At 50.2% G+C, this 25,000-nt stretch overlaps 1 protein-coding gene across 1 annotated transcript in view; it reads left to right on the forward strand.

The window, feature by feature from the left end:
• The window catches only part of LOC129825792 (PDZ domain-containing protein 2-like), a 119,623-nt gene that overhangs the window by 9,410 nt on the left and 85,213 nt on the right, over nucleotides 1-25,000 (forward strand). Inside the window, 8 exon segments of the mRNA XM_055885934.1 lie at nucleotides 1,201-1,300; nucleotides 3,567-3,578; nucleotides 3,581-3,639; nucleotides 3,641-3,715; nucleotides 7,167-7,286; nucleotides 10,322-10,510; nucleotides 12,720-12,954; nucleotides 15,388-15,505. Of these exon segments, the coding sequence (XP_055741909.1) occupies nucleotides 1,201-1,300; nucleotides 3,567-3,578; nucleotides 3,581-3,639; nucleotides 3,641-3,715; nucleotides 7,167-7,286; nucleotides 10,322-10,510; nucleotides 12,720-12,954; nucleotides 15,388-15,505 (908 nt within the window).

Consider the following 25,000-nt stretch of genomic DNA (forward strand, 5'->3'; position numbering starts at 1 on the left):
GGGGTATTGTGATTCATTAAGGGGGTATTGTGATGTCATTCGGGGGTATTGTGATGTCATTAGGGGGTATTGTGATGTCATTCGGGGGTATTGTGATGTCATTAGGGGTATTGTGATGTCAATCGGGGGGGTTTTGTGATGTCATAGGGGGTATTGTGATGTCATTCGGGGGGTATTGTGATGTCATTAGGGGTTATTGTGATGTCCTTAGGGGGTATTGTGATGTCATTCGGGGGGTATTGTGATGTCATCTCGGGGGTATTGTGATGTCATTCGGGGGTATTGTGATGTCATTCGGGGGTATTGTGATGTCATTCGGGGGTATGTGATGTCATTCGGGGGTATTGTGATGTCATTCGGGGGTATTGTGATGTCATTAGGGGGTATTGTGATGTCATTCGGGGGTATTGTGATGTCATTCGGGGGTATTGTGATGTCATTAGGGGTATTTGATGTCATTAGGGGGTAATGTGTGTAGATGAGAAGAAAAACATATTATTTAATCCCTTTTGAATTCAGGCTGTAACACAACACAATGTGGAATAAGTCCAGGGGTATAAATACTTTATGAAGGCACTGTACCTAAGGAAAATGATTGAGGGGCTCTATGCAACACCCTTAAAAATGTAAGGGAAAATGATTCCTTAAGGGAAATCTTTAAGGAAAACACTAAAATGTTTTATACTAAGAGCTAGAACTTCCTCCATTTTGGTTTGTGAGTGTTCTAAATTCTAGAGTTCCAGAGTGTGAGAATTTCAACTGTAAGCCTGACCGACCTGTCAACTGTCTGGTGTTTCCAGCTTGTCTTTTCCCTCGCTGTGTGAGGTCAGGCGTTGTACATGTGGTGTGTTACATTCCTTCTGCTCTCAGCAAGTGTTTGGCAAGTCAGAGGAAAGTAAACAAATACCTAGCCGTCTCCATGTTGGAAACCTCTGAGAAACCATTAGGTAGAAAAATGATTCCTGTTGTCTGTTATCAACTCGTGGCAGCCCATGTACTGTTTGTAAATATTAGATATAAACCCATTCTGCATTACAGTCCAAATCCATCCTCTCATAACATTTCTCCATCTCTCTCTGCTGTCTAGAACTTGACAAATTGGATTCACACTTGCACTTTTCACACTATTGTGCTGTACTGGGCTGGCTCAGATAGTTTCTTGACATGCAGCATTGATCATGTGATGTTTCCTTCTTGCAGCTGACTGATCTGGAGAAGCTAGAGGTCCGAGGCCGGGTGGAGGGACAGAAAGAAGAACCTGCCGCTCTCTACATCCATGAAGTTCAGGAGCAGATCACAAGTAGGGGGGGGGGGTGGGGGGGGGGGGGTGGGAAGAGAGAGAGAGAGAGAGAGAGAAGAGACGAGAGAGAGAGAGAGAGAGAGAGAGAGAGAGAGAGAGAGAGAGAGAACAACATGGCCTGGGGAGAGAGAGAGAGAGGACACATGGCCTGGGGAGAGAGAGAGAGAGGACAACATGGCCTGTGGAGGGGAGGGAGAGAGAGAGAGAGAGGACAAACATGGCCTGTGGAGGGAGGGAGAGAGAGAGGAGGACAACATGGCCTGTGGAGGGGAGGGGAGAGAGAGAGAGAGAGAGGACAACATGGCCTGTGGAGGGGAGGGAGAGAGAGAGAGAGAGAGGACAACATGGCCTGTGGAGGGGAGGGGAGAGAGAGAGAGAGAGAGGACAACATGGCCTGTGGAGGGGAGGGAGAGAGAGGACAACATGGCCTGTGGAGGAGAGAGAGAGAGAGAGAGAGAGAGAGAGAGTGAGAGAGAGAGAGAGAGAGAGAGAGAGAGAGAGAGAGGAGAGAGTGAGGAGAGAACAACATGGCCTGGGAGAGAGAGAGAGAGGACAACATGGCCTGGGGAGAGAGAGAGAGAGGGACAACATGGCCTGTGGAGGGAGGGAAGAGAGAGAGAGAGAGGACAACATGGCCTTGTGGAGGGGAGGGAGAGAGAGAGAGGACAACATGGCCTGTGGAGGGAGGGAGAGAGAGAGAGAGAGAGGACACATGGCCTGTGGAGGGGAGGGTGAGAGAGAGAGAGAGGACAACATGGCCTGTGGAGGGAGGGAGAGAGAGAGAGAGAGGACAACATGGCCTGTGGAGGGGAGGGAGAGAGAGAGGACAACATGGCTGTGGAGGAAGAGATAGAGAGAGAGGAAGGAGAGAGAGAGAGAGAGGACAACATGGCCTGTGGAGGGGAGGGAGGGAGAGAGAGAGAGAGAGAGAGAGAGAGAGACAGAGGTGTGAGAGGGGAGAGAGAGAGAGGACAACATGGCCTGTGGAGGGGAGAGGGAGGGAGGGAGGGGAGAGAGAGAGAGAGAGAGAGAGACAGAGGTGTGAGAGAGAGAGAGAGAGACAGAGGTGAGGGAGGGAGGGAGGGAGAGAGAGGAACAGAGAGAGGGAGAGAGAGAGGGAGAGAGAGAGGAAGAGAGAGAGAGGGAGGGAGAGGGAGGGAGAGGGAGAGAGAGAGAGGGAGAGAGAGAGGAACAGAGAGAGGGAGAGAGAGAGGAAGAGAGAGAGAGAGAGAGGGAGAGAGAGAGAGAGAGAGAGAGAGAGAGAGAGAGAGAGAGGAGGGAGGGAGGGAGAGAGGGAGGGAGAGAGACTAGTCCCTAATGATGTGTAATTGGGGATGGTTGTGAAGCGTGTTCATCACACAGTCAGTCATGCTACATGCTACAGAGAGGGGGAGAGACTAGTCCCTAATGATGTGTAATTGGGGCTGGTTGTGAAGCGTGTTCATCACACAGTCAGTCATGCTACACAGTCAGTCATGCTACATGCTACAGAGAGGGGGAGAGACTAGTCCCTAATGATGTGTAATTGGGGCTGGTTGTGAAGCGTGTTCATCACACAGTCAGTCATGCTACATGCTACAGAGAGGGGGAGAGACTAGTCCCTAATGATGTGTAATTGGGGCTGGTTGTGAAGAGAGAGAGGAAGAGAGGGAGGGAGGGAGGGAGGGAGGGAGAGAGAGGAACAGAGAGAGGGAGAGAGAGAGGAAGAGAGAGAGAGAGAGAGACAGAGGTGAGGAGGGAGGGAGGGAGAGAGAGGAACAGAGAGAGGAGAGAGAGAGGGAGAGAGAGGGGAGAGAGAGGGAGAGAGGGGGAGAGAGGACTAGTCCCTAATGATGTGTTAATTGGGGCTTGTTCGTGAAGAGAGGAACAGAGAGAGGGAGAGAGGAACAGAGAGAGGGAGAGAGGAACAGAGAGAGGGAGAGAGGGAGGGAGGTAGTGAAGCGTGTTCATCACACAGTCAGTCATGCTACACAGGTATTTGCTCCAGTTGAAAATGATTAAAGGCGGAGGATCATTCTAATGTCATACCTGGTTTGAACTTGCCGTCCTTCATTTGATATCCAATATGGTTTGAACCACTGTCATTGACAGTAGTTAGTTAATGTGGCCATGTTAATTTTGTGAGGACACGGACAACAGGTTGAGGACACGGACAACAGGTGAGGACTGCGATGACGACGGAAGGAGACGATTGGATAGTGAGACGTCCTGTATTGTGTTTCAGAGGAGCTGATTGGCTAGTAAGACTTCCTGGTTTGTGTTTCAGGGGGCGGTAGTCGTCTGAGTCTGTTGGAGAGGATGACGAGCTGATTGTGGAGAATGGAGAGGCGAAGAGTGACCATGGTGGAGAAACCGACACGAGGTGGACGCAAACACTCCCTGCCTCAGCAGTTAGACACTGTGGGCATCCGTCAGGTCAGTAGGTCAAAGGGCAGAGGTCAGGAGTCACTAGGTCAGTGTCCGGGGGTCCGACAGGTCAGTAGGTCAAAGGGTACAGGAGCAGAGGTCAAGAGTCACTAGATCAGTGTCCGGGAGTCTGACAGGTCAGTAGGTCTAAGGGTACAGGAGCAGAGGTCAGGAGTCACTAGATCAGTGTCCGGGGCTCCGACAGGTCAGTAGGTCAAAGGGCACAGGAGCAGAGGTCAGGAGTCACTAGATCAGTGTCCGGGGGTCTGACAGGTCAGTAGGTCAAAGGGTACAGGAGCAGAGGTCAGGAGTCACTAGGTCAGTGTCCGGGGGTCTGACAGGTCAGTAGGTCAAAGGGTACAGGAGCAGAGGTCAGGAGTCGCTAGGTCAGTGTCCGGGGGTCTGACAGGTCAGTAGGTCAAAGGGACAGGAGCAGAGGTCAGGAGTCACTAGGTCAGTGTCGGGGGTCTGACAGGTCAGTAGGTCTAAGGGTACAGGAGCAGAGGTCAGGAGTCACTAGATCAGTGTCCGGGGGTCTGACAGGTCAGTAGGTCAAAGGGTACAGGAGCAGAGGTCAGGAGTCACTAGGTCAGTGTCCGGGGGATGGTGTTATTCCTGCAGGTTGCCAGGGTTGCCATACACAATGTCACTGGTTGAAATCCCACCCCTAACCCTAAACGTAGCCAATCACATCCAACCCAAAGGCTTGTCATTATACAACAGCAGAGGTCAAAGGGTGAAGGTTAAGGAATAATGTACTATCCCCTTGGGGAACTATCCCTTGAAGGGGATTAAACTTAGCTGTGGTGCTCAGCGCCAGTCCTCTGAAGACCTGCTGTCTTCTGGGTTCCACCCTTACTTAGAGAGCTAAAATGATCCTCATTCATTAAATAATGCAAAACGGTATTTTCCTTGAAGGTTTAACAGAAATAAACCCCCAACCTAGCCTCCATATCTCCCGTCTCCTCTCATAGAGATACTGTATCTGTGTCTCTCTGACCTCTCAGTGGCTGGCTGGGCCAGGGATCCAGGACGCCTCACGTCTGATCTACTGTGGCTGGATTGGCTTTAAATAGGCTATACACTAAAAGCCTGTTCTGCTCCCTCCTCAGGCTGATAGATATACTGTATTGTCCCCTTGTCCCCACAGGCTGATTTGTGTGATAATGAGCCAGGCGGAAGGACATCAAAGCCCAGACTGGCCTTTCAGCCTTCCTCTCAGCCTACCTCTCAGCTTGCCTCTCAGCCTTCCTCTCAGCTTGCCTCTCAGCCTACCTCTCAGTTTGGCTGTCTGTCTGGCCTCTCTCCCTGTCTTTCAGCCTTCCTCTCAGTTTCGCTGTCTGTCTGGCCTCTCTCCCTGTCTTTCAGCCTTCCTCTCAGTTTGGCTGTCTGTCTGGCCTCTCTCCCCTGTCTTTCAGTCTACCTCTCAGTTTGGCTGTCTGTCTGGCCTCCCCGTCTTTCAGCCTACCTCTCAGTTTGGCTGTCTGTCTGGCCTCTCTCCCCTGTCTTTCAGCCTACCTCTCAGCTTGCCTCTCAGCCTTCCTCTCAGCTTGCCTCTCAGCCTACCTCTCAGTTTGGCTGTCTGTCTGGCCTCTCTCACCTGTCTTTCAGCCTACCTCTCAGTTTGGCTGTCTGCCTGGCCTCTCTCACCTGTCTTTCAGCCTACCTCTCAGTTTGGCTGTCTGTCTGGCCTCTCTCCCCTGTCTTTCAGCCTACCTCTCAGTTTGGCTGTCTGTCTGGCCTCTCTCACCTGTCTTTCAGCCTACCTCTCAGTTTGGCTGTCTGCCTGGCCTCTCTCCCTGTCTTTCAGCTTTCCTCTCAGTTTGGCTGTCTGCCTGGCCTCTCTCCCTGTCTTTCAGCCTTCCTCTCAGTTTGGCTGTCTGCCTGGCCTCTCTCACCCGTCTTTCAGCCTACCTCTCAGTTTGGCTGTCTGTCTGGCCTCTCTCCCTGTCTTTCAGCCTTCCTCTCAGTTTCGCTGTCTGTCTGGCCTCTCTCCCTGTCTTTCAGCCTTCCTCTCAGTTTGGCTGTCTGCCTGGCCTCTCTCCCTGTCTTTCAGCCTACCTCTCAGTTTGGCTGTCTGTCTGGCTTCTCTCACCTGTCTTTCAGCCTTCCTCTCAGTTTGGCTGTCTGTCTGGCCTCTCTCCCCTGTCTTTCAGCCTATCTCTCAGTTTCGCTGTCTGCCTGGCCTCTCTCCCCGTCTTTCAGCCTACCACTCAGTTTGGCTGTCTGTCTGGCCTCTCTCCCTGTCTTTCAGCCTACCTCTCAGTTTGGCTGTCTGTCTGGCCTCTCTCACCTGTCTTTCAGCCTACCTCTCAGTTTGGCTGTCTGTCTGGCCTCTCTCACCTGTCTTTCAGCCTACCTCTCAGTTTGGCTGTCTGCCTGGCCTCTCTCCCCGTCTTTCAGCCTACCACTCAGTTTGGCTGTCTGTCTGGCCTCTCTCCCTGTCTTTCAGCCTACCTCTCAGTTTGGCTGTCTGTCTGGCCTCTCTCACCTGTCTTTCAGCCTACCTCTCAGTTTGGCTGTCTGTCTGGCCTCTCTCCCTGTCTTTCAGCCTTCCTCTCAGTTTGGCTGTCTGCCTGGCCTCTTTCCCTGTCTTTCAGCCTACCTCTCAGTATGGCTGTCTGTCTGGCCTCTCTCACCTGTCTTTCAGCCTACCTCTCAGTTTGGCTGTCTGTCTGGCCTCTTTCCCTGTCTTTCAGCCTACCTCTCAGTATGGCTGTCTGTCTGGCCTCTCTCACCTGTCTTTCAGCCTTCCTCTCAGTTTGGCCCCTTCTGCCTCTCCTGTTCACATCACAATGCCCTGGTTGGCTACTGCTAATTGCTGTGTTAATCAAGGGCAGATTGACCAGACAATGTTTACTAGTTTTGGCCAGCAAGTGGCTGTATCCTTTAAATCCAAGGTCTAAATGTTGTTCTCGTACGTTTTTGGGACGTAACTGGAACTAGAAAAAAGGCCTAGTTGTCTGATGACGCTACATTGATGCTGTCTAATCAGTGCTGTGTCTCTCTCACTGTTTCTCTCTCGCTGTCTCTCTCTCGCTGTCCCTCTCGCTGTCCCTCTCGCTGTCTCTCTCTCGCTGTCTCTCTCTCGCTGTCTCCCTCTCGTTGGCTCTCTCGCTGTCTCTCTCTCGCTGTCCCTCTCGCTGTCTCTGTCGCTGTCTCTCTCGCTGTCCCTCTCTCACTGTCTCTCTCGCTGTCCCTCTCGTTGTCTCTCTCTCTGTCTCTCTCGCTCTCCCTCCTGCTGTCTCTCTCTCGCGTCTCTCTCTCGCTGTCTCTCTCGCTGTCCCTCTCGCTGTCTCTCTCTCACTGTCTCTCTCTCTCGCTGTCTCTCTCTCGCTGTCCCTCTCGCTGTCCCTCTCGCTGTCTGTCTTTCCATCTCTTTGTCTCTCTGTCTCTTTGTCTCTCTGTCTCATTGTCTCTCTGTCTCATTGTCTCATTGTCTCATTGTCTCTGTCTGTAGGAGTACCAGATAGTTAAGAAATCAGCCCGCTCCCTGAGCACCTTTCAAGTGGAGTCTCCATGGCGACTGGCCCAGCCGTCTATTATATCCAACATCGTCCTCATGAAAGGACAGGGCAAGGTGAGTACTACACACTACACACTACACACTACACGGACAGGGCAAGGTGAGTACTACACACTACACACTACACGGACAGGGCAAAGTGAGTACTACACACTACACACTACACACTACACGGACAGGGCAAGGTGAGTACTACACACTACACACTACACACTACACGGACAGGGCAAGGTGAGTACTACACACTACACACTACACGGACAGGGCAAAGTGAGTACTACACACTACACACTACACGGACAGGGCAAAGTGAGTACTACACACTACACACTACACGGACAGGGCAAGGTGAGTACTACACACTACACGGACAGGGCAAGGTGAGTACTACACACTACACACTACACGGACAGGGCAAAGTGAGTACTACACACTACACGGACAGGGCAAAGTGAGTACTACACACTACACACTACACGGACAGTGCAAAGTGAGTACTACACACTACACACTACACGGACAGGGCAAAGTGAGTACTACACACTACACACTACACGGACAGGGCAAAGTGAGTACTACACACTACACACTACACGGACAGGGCAAGGTGAGTACTACACACTACACGGACAGGGCAAGGTGAGTACTACACACTACACACTACACGGACAGGGCAAAGTGAGTACTACACACTACACGGACAGGGCAAAGTGAGTACTACACACTACACACTACACGGACAGTGCAAAGTGAGTACTACACACTACACACTACACGGACAGGGCAAAGTGAGTACTACACACTACACGGACAGGGCAAAGTGAGTACTACTACACTACACACTATACGGACAGGGCAAAGTGAGTACTACTACACTACACACTACACGGACAGGGCAAAGTGAGTACTACACACTACACGGACAGGGCAAAGTGAGTACTACTACACTACACACTACACGGACAGGGCAAAGTGAGTACTACACACTACACGGACAGGGCAAAGTGAGTACTACACACTACACGGACAGGGCAAAGTGAGTACTACTACACTACACACTACACGGACAGGGAAAAGTGAGTACTACTACACTACACACTATACGACACTCATTACACACACACACATTACACACACACACATTACACACACACACACTACACACACTACACACACACACACTACACACACACGCACACACGCACACACGCACACACGCACACACGCACACACGCACACACGCACACACGCACACACATACACACACTATACACACGCACACACATACACACACTATACACACACACACACACACACACACATACATACACTATACACACACACACACACACACACCCCAAGGTATACGCACACACACACACGTCCTTCTCTCACCCCCCCCCCCAGACATACAGTCCTTCTCTCACCCCCCCCCCCCAGACATACAGTCCTTCTCTCACCCCACCAGACATACAGTCCTTCTCTCACCCCCCTCCCCCAGACATACAGTCCTTCTCTCACCCCCTCCCCCCAGACATACAGTCCTTCTCTCACCCCACCAGACATACAGTCCTTCTCTCACCCCCCTCCCCCAGACATACAGTCCTTCTCTCACCCCCCCCCCCAGACATACAGTCCTTCTCTCACCCCCCTCCCAGACATACAGTCCTTCTCTCACCCTCCTCCCAGACATACAGTCCTTCTCTCACCCCCCCAGACATACAGTCCTTCTCTCACCCCCCCAGACATACAGTCCTTCTCTCACCCCCCCCCCCAGACATACAGTCCTTCTCTCACCCCCCCCCAGACATACAGTCCTTCTCTCACCCCCCCAGACATACAGTCCTTCTCTCACCCCCCCCCCAGACATATAGTCCTTCTCTCCCCCCCCTCCCCCCAGACATACAGTCCTTCTCTCACCCCCTCCCAGACATACAGTCCTTCTCTCACCCCCCTCCACCCAGACATACAGTTCTTCTCTCACCCCCCTCCTCCCAGACATACAGTCCTTCTCTCCCCCCCCCAGACATACAGTCCTTCTCTCACCCTCCCCCCCAGACATACAGTTCTTCTCTCACCCCCCTCCTCCCAGACATACAGTCCTTCTCTCACCCCCCCAGACATACAGTCCTTCTCTCACCCTCCCCCCCAGACATACAGTCCTTCTCTCACCCCCCCCCCCTCCCAGACATACAGTCCTTCTCTCACCCCCTCCACCCAGACATACAGTCCTTCTCTCACCCCCCTCCCCCCAGACATACAGTCCTTCTCTCACCCCCCTCCTCCCAGACATACAGTCCTTCTCTCACCCCCCCCCAGACATACAGTCCTTCTCTCACCCCCCCCCCCAGACATACAGTCCTTCTCTCACCCTCCCCCCAGACATACAGTCTTTCTCTCCCCCCCTCCCCCCAGACATACAGTCCTTCTCTCACCCCCCTCCCCCCAGACATACAGTCCTTCTCTCACCCCCCTCCCCCCAGACATACAGTCCTTCTCTCACCCCCCTCCCCCCAGACATACAGTCCTTCTCTCACCCCCCCAGACATACAGTCCTTCTCTCACCCCCCTCCCAGACATACAGTTCTTCTCTCACCCCCCCAGACATACAGTCCTTCATGCTAAACATCATTGACAGACCTGGAAACAGAGAAGCATGATATTGGAATTGAGTTGTCTATTGAAAAAAGTAACATCCTATTCATCTTGGTATATTTTTAGTCAGAAGCTTGAAACAATTTCACAGTGAATGTGTTTGCATGTTGAAACACTCTGCATGGTCTACAGAAGCCAAGTCCTTTTCATGTGTTTGTGTGTGGTTGGGAACATACCTGGTATGCACATGTAATGAGTCAGGCTGTTAGTACTTCCTACCGCTTTTGGTTCTGAATGAAGTGTCTAGTTTTAGGCCCTGGGGTTCAGACAGTATTGTTGGCAGTTGGTTCTGCTCGGCGGTTGTGAAACATATATGTGTGTGTGTGTGTGTGTGTGTGTGTGTGTGTGTGTGTGTGTGTGTGTGTGTGTGTGTGTGTGTGTGTGTGTGTGTGTGTGTGTGTGTGTGTGTGTGTGTGTGTGTGTGTGTGTGTTAGGGACTGGGCTTCAGCATCGTCGGTGGGCAGGACTCTGCCCGAGGAAGGATGGGGATCTTTGTCAAGACTATCTTCCATAACGGAGCAGCGGTCGCAGACGGAAGACTGAAAGAGGGAGATGAGATTCTGGAGGTGAATGGAGACTCTCTCCAGGGCCTGACCCACCAGCAGGCCATCCTGACCTTCAAGGTAACAGTCTGGGTTAGGGTTAGGAATAAGGTTTAGGCCATCCTGACCTTCAAGGTAAACAGTCTGTGTTAGGGTTAGGAATAAGGTTTAGGCCATCCTGACCTTCAAGGTAAACAGTCTGTGTTAGGGTTAGGAATAAGGTTTAGGCCATCCTGACCTTCAAGGTAACAGTCTGGGTTAGGGTTAGGGTTAGGATTAAGGTTTAGGCCATCCTGACCTTCAAGGTAACAGTCTGGGTTAGGGTTAGGGTTAGGATTAAGGTTTAGGCCATCCTGACCTTCAAGGTAACAGTCTGGGTTAGGGTTAGGGTTAGGATTATGGTTTAGGCCATCCAGACCTTCAAGGTAACAGTCTGGGTTAGGGTTAGTACAGGGTTAGGGTTAAAGTTTAGGCCATCCAGACCTTCAAGGTAACAGTCCGGGTTATGGTTAGGGTTAGGAATAAGGTTAGGGTTAGGGTTAGGAATAGGGTTAGGGTTAGGCATAAGGTTAGGGTTAGGGTTAGGAATAGGGTCGACCTAAGTTCCCGGGTTTTTCAGAAATTCCTTTTGGAGGATAACCCTTAAAACAGAAGTGGTGCATCTCAGTGGCTTTTGACCAATCAATGAGAGAGTCAGACCTCATCTCAGTGGCTTTTGACCAATCAATGAGAGAGTCAGACCTCATCTCAGTGGCTTTTGACCAATCAATGAGAGAGTCAGACCTCATCTCAGTGGCTTTTGACCAATCAATGAGAGAGTCAGACCTCATCTCAGTGGCTTTTGACCAATCAATGAGAGAGTCAGACCTCATCTCAGTGGCTTTTGACCAATCAATGAGAGAGTCAGACCTCATCTCAGTGGCTTTTGACCAATCAATGAGAGAGTCAGACCTCATCTCAGTGGCTTTTGACCAATCAATGAGAGAGTCAGACCTCATCTCAGTGGCTTTTGACCAATCAATGAGAGAGTCAGACCTCATCTCAGTGGCTTTTGACCAATCAATGAGAGAGTCAGACCTCATCTCAGTGGCTTTTGACCAATCAATGAGAGAGTCAGACCTCATCTCAGTGGCTTTTGACCAATCAATGAGAGAGTCAGACCTCATCTCAGTGGCTTTTGACCAATCAATGAGAGAGTCAGACCTGAAATCAGTATGACGCTCTGTTGGTGTTAATGTTGTTGACGTTGTTGTTTTGGTCCTAACACTGTGTCTCTGTGTCCTGTCTCTGTGTCCTGTCTCTGTGTCCTGTCTCTGTGTCCTGTCTCTGTGTCCTGTCTCTGTGTCCTGTCTCTGTGTACTGTCTCTGTGTCCTGTCTATGTGTCCTGTCTATGTGTATTGTCTCTGTGTCCTGTCTCTGTGTCCTGTCTCTGTGTCCTGTCTCTGTGTCCTGTCTCTGTGTCCTGTCTATGTGTATTGTCTCTGTGTCCTGTCTCTGTGTCCTGTCTCTGTGTCCTGTCTCTGTGTCCTGTCCCTGTGTCCTGTCTCTGTGTCCTGTCTATGTGTATTGTCTCTGTGTCCTGTCTCTGTGTCCTGTCTCTGTGTCCTGTCTCTGTGTCCTGTCTCTGTGTCCTGTCTCTGTGTCCTGTCTCTGTGTCCTGTCTCTGTGTACTGTCTCTGTGTCCTGTCTCTGTGTCCTGTCTCTGTGTCCTGTCTCTGTGTCCTGTCTCTGTGTCCTGTCTCTGTGTCCTGTCTCTGTGTACTGTCTCTGTGTCCTGTCTCTGTGTCCTGTCTCTGTGTCCTGTCTCTGTGTCCTGTCACTGTGTCCTGTCTCTGTGTCCTGTCACTGTGTCCTGTCTCTGTGTATTGTCTCTGTGTCCTGTCTCTGTGTCCTGTCTATGTGTCCTGTCTCTGTGTATTGTCTCTGTGTCCTGTCTCTGTGTCCTGTCTCTGTGTCCTGTCTCTGTGTATTGTCTCTGTGTCCTGTCTCTGTGTCCTGTCTATGTGTATTGTCTCTGTGTCCTGTCTCTGTGTCCTGTCTATGTGTCCTGTCTCTGTGTATTGTCTCTGTGTCCTGTCTCTGTGTCCTGTCTCTGTGTCCTGTCTCTGTGTCCTGTCTCTATGTCCTGTCTCTGTGTCCTGTCTCTGTGTCCTGTCTCTGTGTACTGTCTCTGTGTCCTGTCTCTGTGTACTGTCTCTGTGTCCTGTCTATGTGTATTGTCTCTGTGTCCTGTCTCTGTGTCCTGTCTATGTGTATTGTCTCTGTGTCCTGTCTCTGTGTCCCCTGCAGCAGCTGAAGAAGGGTGTGGTGACTCTAACGGTACGGACACGTCTCCGCAGCCCCAGCCTGACTCCGTGCCCCACCCCCACCCTTCTCAGCCGCTCCTCCTCCCCGAACTCCAACACCAGCGGGGGCAACCCCACCCCAGTACCCCCCACCTTCGACGAACCCCCCGAAGCCCGTAAGGGACCCCACGGTCCTGGCCCCAAGGACCGCATCATCATGGAGGTTACGCTCAACAAAGGTACCTGACAAAGTGGGGTTTATTTCAGTTCAGTTGTGTAGCTCAGTTCAGTCGGGTGTTAGATTGGCTTTTGTTGATTTGAGTTGACATTAGTTTATTAAGATATTAAATACTCCATTAGATCTATTCTTTACTATTCTTACTGTCTATTCCAAGTGGCAACGGTAAAGCATGGTGTCAGGAGATGCTATGGGCATACAGTATAGTAGTCCTCTCACCAACTCACTGTCCTGCCAGGGGACCAAACCTGTCCTGCCAGGGTAAAAAACCTGTTGGTCTTGGAACACAGCAGATAACATTTTTATAAACAATAGACTGTCCTGCCAGGGGTCCAAACCTGTCCTACCAGGGTCCAAACATGTCCTGCCAGGTTACAAACCTGTCCTGCCAGGGGTCCAAACCTGTCCTGCCAGGGTCCTAACATGTCCTGCCAGGGTCCAAACCTGTCCTACCAGGGGTCCAAACCTGTCCTACCAGGGGTCCAAACCTGTCCTGCCAGGGGTCCAAACCTGTCCTACCAGGGGTCCAAACCTGTCCTACCAGGGGTCCAAACCTGTCCTGCCAGGGGTCCAAACCTGTCCTACCAGGGTCCAAACCTGTCCTGCCAGAGTCCAAACCTGTCCTTCCAGGGGTCCAAACCTGTCCTGCCAGGGTCCAAACCTGTCCTGCCAGGGTCCAAACCTGTCCTACCAGGGTCCAAACCTGTCCTACCAGGGTCCAAACCTGTCCTACCAGGGTCCAAACCTGCCAGGGTCCAAACCTGTCCTGCCAGGGTCCAAACCTGTCCTACCAGGGGTCCAAACCTGTCCAGCCAGGGTCCAAACCTGTCCTGCCAGGGTCCAAACCTGTCCTACCAGGGTTCAAACCTGTCCTACCAGGGTCCAAACCTGCCAGGGTCCAAACCTGTCCTTCCAGGGTCCAAACCTGTCCTGCCAGGGTCCAAACCTGTCCTACCAGGGTCCAAACCTGTCCTACCAGGGTCCAAACCTGCCAAGGTCCAAACCTGCCAGGGTCCAAACCTGCCAGGGTCAAAACATGTCCTGCCAGGGTTCAAACCTGCCAGGGTCCAAACCTGTCCTGCCAGGGGTTCAAACCTGCCAAGGTCCAAACCTGTCCTGCCAGGGTCCAAACCTGTCCTGCCAGGGTCCAAACCTGTCCTGCCAGGGGTCCAAACCTGTCCTGCCAGGGGTCCAAACCTGTCCTGCCAGGGGTCCAAACCTGTCCTGCCAGGGGTCCAAACCTGTCCTGCCAGGGGTCCAAACCTGTCATACCAAGGGTCCAAACCTGTCTTGCCAGGGGTCCAAACCTGTCCTGCCAGGGGTCCAAACCTGTCCTGCCAGGGGTCCAAACCTGTCCTGCCAGGGGTCCAAACCTGTCCTGCCAGGGGGACAAACATGTCCTGCCAGGGCTTCAAACATGTCCTACCAGGGTCCAAACCTGCCCTGCCAGGGTCCAAACATGTCCTGCCAGGGTCCAAACCTGTCTTGCCAGGGTTCAAACCTGTCTTGCCAGGGTCCAAACCTGTCTTGCCAGGGTCCAAACCTGTCTTGCCAGGGTCCAAACCTGTCTTGCCAGGGTCCAAACCTGTCTTGCCAAGGTCCAAACCTGTCTTGCCAGGGTCCAAACCTGTCTTGCCAGGGGTCCAAACCTGTCTTGCCAGGGGTCCAAACCTGTCTTGCCAGGGGTCCAAACCTGTCTTGCCAGGGGTCCAAACCTGTCTTGCCAGGGGTCCAAACCTGTCTTGCCAGGGGTCCAAACCTGTCTTGCCAGGGTCCAAACCTGTCCTGCCAGGGGTCCAAACCTGTTAGTCTTAGAACACAGCAGAGTCATTTTTGGGGGGGAAATGAAGGATTGCTAAATACCTGGAGGTGTTATTGTCAGTTCAGCAATAAAGCGGAAACCCCACCACAGTTTTGGTAAACAACTAAGGGACGGAGCTGGAGAAATGTAACTATAGGAGTTGATCCATAGGAGTTGATCCAGGCTCCATTTCATATGCCCTCCCCATGCGTTTTACTGTAACTTCAATAGGAGTTGATCCAGCCTCCATTTCATATGCCCTCCCCATGCGTTTTACTGTAACTTCAATAGGAGTTGATCCAGCCTCCATTTCATCACATATAACTATGGAGGAAGAAGAGAAAGACATAACATTTTAAGAATTTTTACAAATGCAACTTCTCATCCTCCCTGTGTCCTTGAGTCTAATCTACTGCCTTTGTGTCGTGTGTCATGTGTCGTGTGTGTCGTGTGTGTCGTGTGTGTCGTGTGTGTCGTGTGTGTCGTGTGTGTGTGTGTGTGTGTGTGTGTGTGTGTGTGTGTGTGTGTGTGTGTGTGTGTGTGTGCGTGCGTGCGTGCGTGCGTGCGTGCGTGCGTGCGTGCGTGTGTGTGCGCGCGTGCGCGCGTGGGTGTGTTTGTGTGTTCCTCTGTCAGAGCCCGGCGTGGGTCTGGGTATAGGGACCTGCTGTCTAACTCTGGAGAACTGTCCTCCAGCCATCTACATCCACAGTCTGGCCCCGGGCTCTGTCGCCAAGATGGATGGACGACTCAGGTACGTCACATCCCCATTAGTCTCTCCTTACAACCCCACTCCTTTAGACACAGATCTAGGATCAGCTCCTACTCTGTCTCTCCTCACAACCCCTCTCCTTTAGACACAGATCTAGGATCAGCTCCTACTCCTGTCTCTCCTCACAACCCCACTCCATTAGACACAGATCTAGGATCAGTTCATACTGTCTCTCCTTACAACCCCACTCCTTTAGACACAGATCTAGGATCAGCTCCTACTCCTGTCTCTCCTCACAACCCCACTCCTTTAGACACAGATCTAGGATCAGCTCCTACTCCTGTCTCTCCTCACAACCCCACTCCATTAGACACAGATCTAGGATCAGTTCATACTGTCTCTCCTTACAACCCCACTCCTTTAGACACAGATCTAGGATCAGCTCCTACTCTGTCTCTCCTCACAACCCCACTCCTTTAGACACAGATCTAGGATCAGCTCCTACTCTTGTCTCTCCTCACAACCCCACTCCTTTAGACACAGATCTAGGATCAGCTCCTACTCTGTCTCTCCTCACAACCCCACTCCTTTAGACACAGATCTAGGATCAGTTCATATTGTCTCTCCTCACAACCCCACTCCTTTAGACACAGATCTAGGATCAGCTCCTACTCTTGTCTCTCCTCACAACCTCACTCTTTAGACACAGATCTAGGATCAGCTCCTACTCTTGTCTCTCCTCACAACCTCACTCCTTTAGACACAGATCTAGGATCAGCTCCTACTCTTGTCTCTCCTCACAACCCCACTCCTTTAGACACAGATCTAGGATCAGCTCCTACTCTTGTCTCTCCTCACAACCCCACTCCTTTAGACACAGATCTAGGATCAGCTCCTACTCTTGTCTCTCCTCACAACCCCACTCCTTTAGACACAGATCTAGGATCAGCTCCTACTCTTGTCTCTCCTCACAACCCCACTCCTTTAGACACAGATCTAGGATCAGCTCCTACTCTTGTCTCTCCTCACAACCCCACTCCTTTAGACACAGATCAGTGGAGGCTGGTTTCACTTTAAATCGGAGGACAGCTCATTGTAATGGCTGGAATGGAATGTTTAATGATGTGTTTGATACCGTTCCATTCTTTACGTTACAGCCGTAACAGTGAGTCTCTGACATAAAGTGACATCAGCCTCCACTGGCACATATCCACACGTTAAAGTCATTTATCAGCAGGAGAAATGCCAACTGACCTCAGGGCAGAGGAGCCTCACCTTAAATTAAAGAAAGATATAAAAATATATATATTTTTAGAAAATATAATATAAGGAAATATACTAAGAAATGTCAGGAAGTACAGGTGTAGCATTTCATCACTATATTTTAATTTCACCTTTATTTAACCAGGTAGGCCAGTTGAGAACACCTTTATTTAACCAGGTAGACCAGTTGAGAACACCTTTATTTAACCAGGTAGGCTAGTTGAGAACACCTTTATTTAACCAGGTAGGCCAGTTGAGAACACCTTTATTTAACCAGGTAGGCAAGTTGAGAACACCTTTATTTAACCAGGTAGACCAGTTGAGAACACCTTTATTTAACCAGGTAGGCTAGTTGACAACACCTTTATTTAACCAGGTAGGCTAGTTGAGAACACCTTTATTTAACCAGGTAGGCCAGTTGAGAACACCTTTATTTAACCAGGTAGACCAGTTGAGAACACCTTTATTTAACCAGGTAGGCCAGTTGAGAACACCTTTATTTAACCAGGTAGGCTAGTTGAGAACACCTTTATTTAACCAGGTAGGCCAGTTGAGAACACCTTTATTTAACCAGGTAGGCTAGTTGAGAACACCTTTATTTAACCAGGTAGGCCAGTTGAGAACACCTTTATTTAACCAGGTAGGCCAGTTGAAAACACCTTTATTTAACCAGGTAGGCCAGTTGAGAACACCTTTATTTAACCAGGTAGGCCAGTTGAGAACACCTTTATTTAACCAGGTAGGCCAGTTGAGAACACCTTTATTTAACCAGGTAGGCCAGTTGAGAACACCTTTATTTAACCAGGTAGGCCAGTTGAGAACACCTTTATTTAACCAGGTAGGCCAGTTGAGAACACCTTTATTTAACCATTTAGGCCAGTTGAGAACACCTTTATTTAACCAGGTAGGCCAGTTGAGAACACCTTTATTTAACCAGGTAGGCCAGTTGAGAACACCTTTATTTAACCAGGTAGGCCAGTTGAGAACACCTTTATTTAACCAGGTAGGCCAGTTGAGAACACCTTTATTTAACCAGGTAGGCCAGTTGAGAACACCTTTATTTAACCAGGTAGGCCAGTTGAGAACACCTTTATTTAACCAGGTAGGCCAGTTGAGAACAAGTTCTCATTTACAACTGCGACCTGGCCAAGATAAAGCATAGCAGTGCGACACATATAACAACACAGATTTACACATGGAATAAATCAAACATACAGTCAATAATACAGTAGAAAAGTCTATAGACAGCGTGTGCAGATGAGCTTCTTGACATGAAGTCATTGAAAACCCAAACTAACACACGGTTATATTAACAGGATTCCACTTGTCATGTGACCTAATTTTTCCCAGCTAATAGCCTAACCACTGGATCAATCAACATTATAGATGAAACGTTCAAATCTTGTTGCTGCAGGATTATTTTTGCTACGAGAATACTGGTCAAATTCAGATTGAAGAGATGGTCCCGACGGAGAAGGGCGACATCCTACGAGTTACAACCCGTATCCTACGAGTTACAACCCGTATCCTACGAGTTACAACCCGTATCCTACGAGTTACAACCCGTATCCTACGAGTTACAACCCGTATCCTACGAGTTACAACCCGTATCCTACGAGTTACAACCCGTATCCTACGAGTTACAACCCGTATCCTACGAGTTACAACCCGTATCCTACGAGTTACAACCCGTATCCTACGAGTTACAACCCGTATCCTACGAGTTACAACCCGTATCCTACGAGTTACAACCCGTATCCTACGAGTTACAACCCGTATCCTACGAGTTACAACCCGTATCCTACGAGTTACAACCCGTATCCTACGAGTTACAACCCGTATCCTACGAGTTACAACCCGTCTTTAGTATTTAGTGACTTTTTACGTGTTTATCTTTATTTTTTACAGAAATGTCATACTACTATCACATATGACCTCCAAGTACTTCTGGACATCAGATCGACAGTTACTAACCTCGATTTCGACTTCAAATCCGACTCAGCTGTTCCCTTGTTCATACCGGACCCCATTCCTTTGTTTCTCAGCCGTACACGCGAGAGACATGCCGACATCCCGGTGAGATTGAGACGAAGAGCATTTTGACCGGCACTCCCCTCCGTTCTATTGGCAAATGTCCAGTCACTGGAGAATAAGATGGATGAGATTTGTTCGAGAGTCACCTATCAGAGAGATTTGAAAGCTGTAGTGGCACGATCGGACGAAGGCGGCCTCAGTCAAGTCCAAAGGGTGAGGGGGGTGTCTCTTCATAAACTGCGCTGCTTCCATTGTGAAGGAAATCTCAAGCGTTTTGCTCACCGGATATAGCATACCTCATTGTAAGCTGCAGACCATCATCACGGGCTGTATACATCCTTCCGCAAGCCAACACCACTTTGCCACTCAACAAACTGTATGGGGCCATAAACAAACAAGAAACTGCTCACGCAGAGACAGCGTTTCTGGTGGGCGGAGACTTTAACACGGGGAGACTTAAAACCGTTCTACCTCACTTCTACTAACACGCCTCCTACGCCACTAGGGACACTAGAACTGTAGACTACTTTTATTCTACCAACAGAAACACATACAAGGCCTTCCCTCATCCTCCATTCGGCAAATCTGACCATTACTCCATTCTCCTGCCTACAAACAAAAGCTCAAACAGGAAGTACCAGTGATGCGCTCAATATGTAAGTGGTCCGATGACGCGAGGCTACAAGACTGTTTTATCTAGTACAGACTGGAATATGTTCAGGGATTCATCCGATAGCATTGAGGAGTTTACCACATTAGTAATGGGCTGCTTAGACCACGTCGTCCCCACAGTGACTATACAAATGTATCCAAACCAAAAACTATGGATTACAGGCAATATACGCACTGGGCTAAAGGCTGGACACTTACAAGAAATGGGAAATGGATAAGGACGCATACAGGAAAGCCCTCCGCAACGACCTCTGACGAGAAATCAAACATGCAAAAGGACAATATAAGAGGAAGGTGGAATCCTATTACACTGGCTCTGACGCTTGTCGTATGTGGCAGGGCTTGCAGACGATAATGGATTACAAAGGGTAACCCAGCCGTGAGTTGCCTATGGACGCATAACTCCCAAATGAGCTAAATGCTTTTATGCTCGCTTCGAGGAATACAACATTGAGTCTTGTGTGAAAACCCCTGTTGTTCCGGATAACTGTGTGATATCGCTCTCCGTGGACGACGTGAGTAAAACATTTAACCAGGTTAACACTCAAGGCCGCCGGGCCAGAAGGAATATCATGGCACGTTCTCAAAGCATACACAGATCAGCTGGCAAGTGTCTTCACAGATATGTTCAATCTCTCCTTGTCCCAGTCTGTAATCCCAACATGTTTCTAGCGGACCACCATTGTCCCTATTCCCAAGAACTACAAGGTAACCTGCCTAAATGACTACATCGCCCTGTAGCACTCACATCCGTAATTGTGAAGTGCTTTGAAAGCCTGGTCATGACACACATCCAACACCATCATCCCAGAAACCCTGGACCCATTCCAATTCGCATAACAACCCAACAGATCCACAAATGACGCATTCCCAATTGCATTTCACACTGCCCTCTCCCACATGAAAAAGTGGGTCAATAACTGGTGTGGCAGGGAAAATAAACAAGATGTCAGGTAGTGGTTAGGGCCAGTAACCGAAACGTTGCTGGTTCGAGTCGACAAGGTGAAAAATCTTTCAATGTGCCCTTGAGCAAATTCACTTATGTTGGTACTTATGCTGATGCCTAGTCACCTTACCCTGTCTTCATCTACATATCTATCTCAAATACCTCATACCCTTGCCTCATACCTCTGCACACAGCGTCAATCCAGGACTAAGATCGAATCGTACTACACCGGCTCCGACGCTTGTCGGATGTGGCAGGGCTTGCAAACTATTACAGACTACAAAGGGAAGCACAGCCGAGAGCTGCCCAGTGACACAAGCCTACCAGACGAGCTAAATAACTTCTATGCTCGCTTCGAGGCAAGTAACACTGAAACATGCATGAGAGCATCAGCTGTTCCGGACGACTGTGTAATCATGCTCTCTGTAGCCGATGTGAGTAAGACCTTTAAACAGGTCAACATTCACAAGGCCGCAGGGCCAGACAGATAACCAGGACGTGTACTGTGAGCATGCACTGACCAACTGGCAAGTGTCTTCACTGATATTTTAAATCTCTCCCTGTCTGAGTCTGTAATACCAACATGTTTCAAGCAGACCACCATAGTCCCTGTGCCAAAGAACACTAAGGTAACCTGCCTAAATGACTACTGACCCGTAGCACTCATGTCTGTAGCCATGAAGTGCTTTGAAAGGCTGGTCATGGCTCACATCAACACCATTATCCCAGAAACCCCAGACCCAAACCAACTTGCATACCGCCCCAACAGATCCACAGATGATGCCATCTCTATTGCACTCCACACTGTCCTTTCACACCTGGACAAAAGGAACACTTATGTGAGAATACTATTCATTGACTACAGCTCAGCGTTCAACACCATAGTGCCCTCAAAGCTCAGGACCCTGGGACTAAACACCCCCCTCTGCAACTGGATCCTGGACTTCCTGACGGGCCGCCCCCAGGTGGTAAGGGCAGATAACAACACGTCTGCAACGCTGATCCTCAACATGGGGGCACCTCAGGGTTGCGTGCTCAGTCACCTCCTGTACTCCCTGTTCACTCACGACTGCACGGCTAGGCACGATTCCAACACCATCATTAAGTTTGCTGATGACACGTGGTTGGTCTGATCACCGACAACGATGAGACAGCCTATAGGGAGGAGGTCAGAGACCTGGCCGTGCGGTGCAAGGACAACAACCTCTCCCTCAACGTGATCAAGACAAAGGAGATAATTGTGGACTACAGGAAAAGGAGGACCAAGCAAACCCCCGTTCTCATCGACGGGGCTGTAATGGAGCAGTTTGAGAGCTTCAAGTTCCTTGGTGTCCACATCACCAACAAACTAACATGGTCCAAGCACAGCAAGACAGTCGTAAAGAGGGCACGACAAAACCTATTCCCCCTCAGGAGACTGAAAAGATTTGGCATGGGTCCTCAGATCCTCAAAAGGTTTTGTAGCTGCACCATCGAGAGCATCCTGACTGGTCGCATCACTGCCTGGTATGGCAACTGCTCGGCCTCCGACCGCAAGGCGCTACAGAGGGTAGTACGTATGGCCCAGGACATAACCGGGAACAAGCTTCCTGCCATCCAGGATCTCTATACCAGGCGGTGTCAGAGGAAGGCCCTAAAATTTGTCAAAGACTCCAGCCACCCTAGTCATAGACTGTTCTCTCTGCTACCGCACGGCAAGCGGTACCGGAGCGCCAAGTCTAGGTCCAAAAGGCTTCTAAACATCTTCTACCCCCCAATCCATAAGACTCCTGAACAGCTAATCAAATGGCTTCCCAGACTATTTGCATTGCCCCCCCCCCCCCGCCCCCTCTTCTACACTGCTGCTACTCTCTGTTATAATCTATGCATAGTCACTTTAATAACTCTACCTACATGTACATATTACCTCAATTACCTCGACACCGGTTCCCCCACACATTGACTCTGTACCGGTACCCCCTGTATATAGCCTCCACATTGACTCTGTACCGGTACCCCCTGTATATAGCCTCCACATTGACTCTGTACCGGTACCCCCTGTATATAGCCTCCAAATTGACTCTGTACCGGTACCCTCTGTAATATAGCCTCCACATTGACTCTGTACCAGTACCCCCTGTATATAGCCTCCACATTGACTCTGTACCGGTACCCCCTGTAATATAGCCTCCACATTGACTCTGTACCGGTACCCCCTGTATATAGCCTCCACATTGACTCTGTACCGGTACCCCCTGTATATAGCCTCCACATTGACTCTGTACCGGTACCCCCTGTAATATAGCCTCCACATTGACTCTGTACCGTAACACCCTGTATATAGTCTCCACATTGACTCTGTACCGGTACCCCCTGTATATAGCCTCCACATTGACTCTGTACCGGTACCCCCTGTAATATAGCCTCCACATTGACTCTGTACCGGTACCCCCTGTATATAGCCTCCAAATTGACTCTGTACCGGTACCCTCTGTAATATAGCCTCCACATTGACTCTGTACCAGTACCCCCTGTATATAGCCTCCACATTGACTCTGTACCGGTACCCCCTGTAATATAGCCTCCACATTGACTCTGTACCGGTACCCCCTGTATATAGCCTCCACATTGACTCTGTACCGGTACCCCCTGTATATAGCCTCCACATTGACTCTGTACCGGTACCCCCTGTAATATAGCCTCCACATTGACTCTGTACCGTAACACCCTGTATATAGTCTCCACATTGACTCTGTACCGGTACCCCCTGTATATAGCCTCCACATTGACTCTGTACCGTAACACCCTGTATATAGCCTCCACATTGACTCTGTACTGGTACACCCTGTAGGTAGCCTCCACATTGACTCTGTACCGGTACCCCCTGTATATAGCCTCCACATTGACTCTGTACCGGTACCCCCTGTATATAGCCTCCACATTGACTCTGTACCGGTAGCCCCTGTATATAGCCTCCACATTGACTCTGTACCGGTACCCCCTGTATATAGCCTCCACATTGACTCTGTACCGGTACCCCCTGTATATAGCCTCCACATTGACTCTGTACCGGTACCCCCTGTAATATAGCCTCCACATTGACTCTGTACCGGTACCCCCTGTATATAGCCTCCACATTGACTCTGTACCGGTACCCCCTGTATATAGCCTCCACATTGACTCTGTACCGGTACCCCCTGTAATATAGCCTCCACATTGACTCTGTACCGTAACACCCTGTATATAGTCTCCACATTGACTCTGTACCGGTACCCCCTGTATATAGCCTCCACATTGACTCTGTACCGTAACACCCTGTATATAGCCTCCACATTGACTCTGTACTGGTACACCCTGTAGGTAGCCTCCACATTGACTCTGTACCGGTACCCCCTGTATATAGCCTCCACATTGACTCTGTACCGGTACCCCCTGTATATAGCCTCCACATTGACTCTGTACCGGTAGCCCCTGTATATAGCCTCCACATTGACTCTGTACCGGTACCCCCTGTATATAGCCTCCACATTGACTCTATACCGGTACCCCCTGTAATATAATAATATTGTTATTTATTAATAATTGGTTATTCTTATCTCTTACTTATTTAGGGGGGTATTTTCTTAAAACTGCGTTGTTGGTTAAGGGCTTGTAAGTAAGTAAGCATGTGACAAATACAATGTGATTCAGTTGATCTGGTATTGGTACTTCCTGTATATAGCTCCTCCCTTCTTGTGTGTTTTATTGCTCTTGTGTTACTATATATCAGACATTACTGTCTCAGGTCAAAGTTCTCCACCAGCTTCTCCACAGCTCTGAAGAAGTATTAATGTGTTCTACACGGCACGAGAGAGATGTGAAGTCCTGTTGTGTTGAATCCGGATTGTTGGTGCACTGTCGATGGCTGGTGTTGCTGGTACACTGTCGATGGCTGGTGTTGCTGGTGCACTGCAGATGGCTGGTGTTGCTGGTGCACTGTCGATGGCTGGTGTTGCTGGTGCACTGCAGATGGCTGGTGTTGCTGGTACACTGCAGATGGCTGGTGTTGCTGGTACACTGCAGATGGCTGGTGTTGCTGGTACACTGCAGATGGCTGGTGTTGCTGGTACACTGCAGATGGCTGGTGTTGCTGGTACACTGTCGATGGCTGGTGTTGCTGGTACACTGCAGATGGCTGGTGTTGCTGGTACACTGTCGATGGCTGGTGTTGCTGGTACACTGTCGATGGCTGGTGTTGCTGGTACACTGTCGATGGCTGGTGTTGCTGGTAAACTGCAGATGGCTGGTGTTGCTGGTAAACTGCAGATGGCTGGTGTTGCTGGTACACTGTCGATGGCTGGTGTTGCTGGTACACTGCAGATGGCTGGTGTTGCTGGTACACTGTCGATGGCTGGTGTTGCTGGTACACTGCAGATGGCTGGTGTTGCTGGTACACTGTCGATGGCTGGTGTTGCTGGTGCACTGTCGATGGCTGGTGTTGCTGGTACACTGTCGATGGCTGGTGTTGCTGGTACACTGTCGATGGCTGGTGTTGCTGGTACACTGCAGATGGCTGGTGTTGCTGGTACACTGTCGATGGCTGGTGTTGCTGGTACACTGTCGATGGCTGGTGTTGCTGGTACACTGCAGATGGCTGGTGTTGC

Source organism: Salvelinus fontinalis, chromosome 28, assembly GCF_029448725.1.
Source record: "Salvelinus fontinalis isolate EN_2023a chromosome 28, ASM2944872v1, whole genome shotgun sequence".
NCBI classification, from domain to species: Eukaryota; Metazoa; Chordata; class Actinopteri; order Salmoniformes; family Salmonidae; genus Salvelinus; species Salvelinus fontinalis.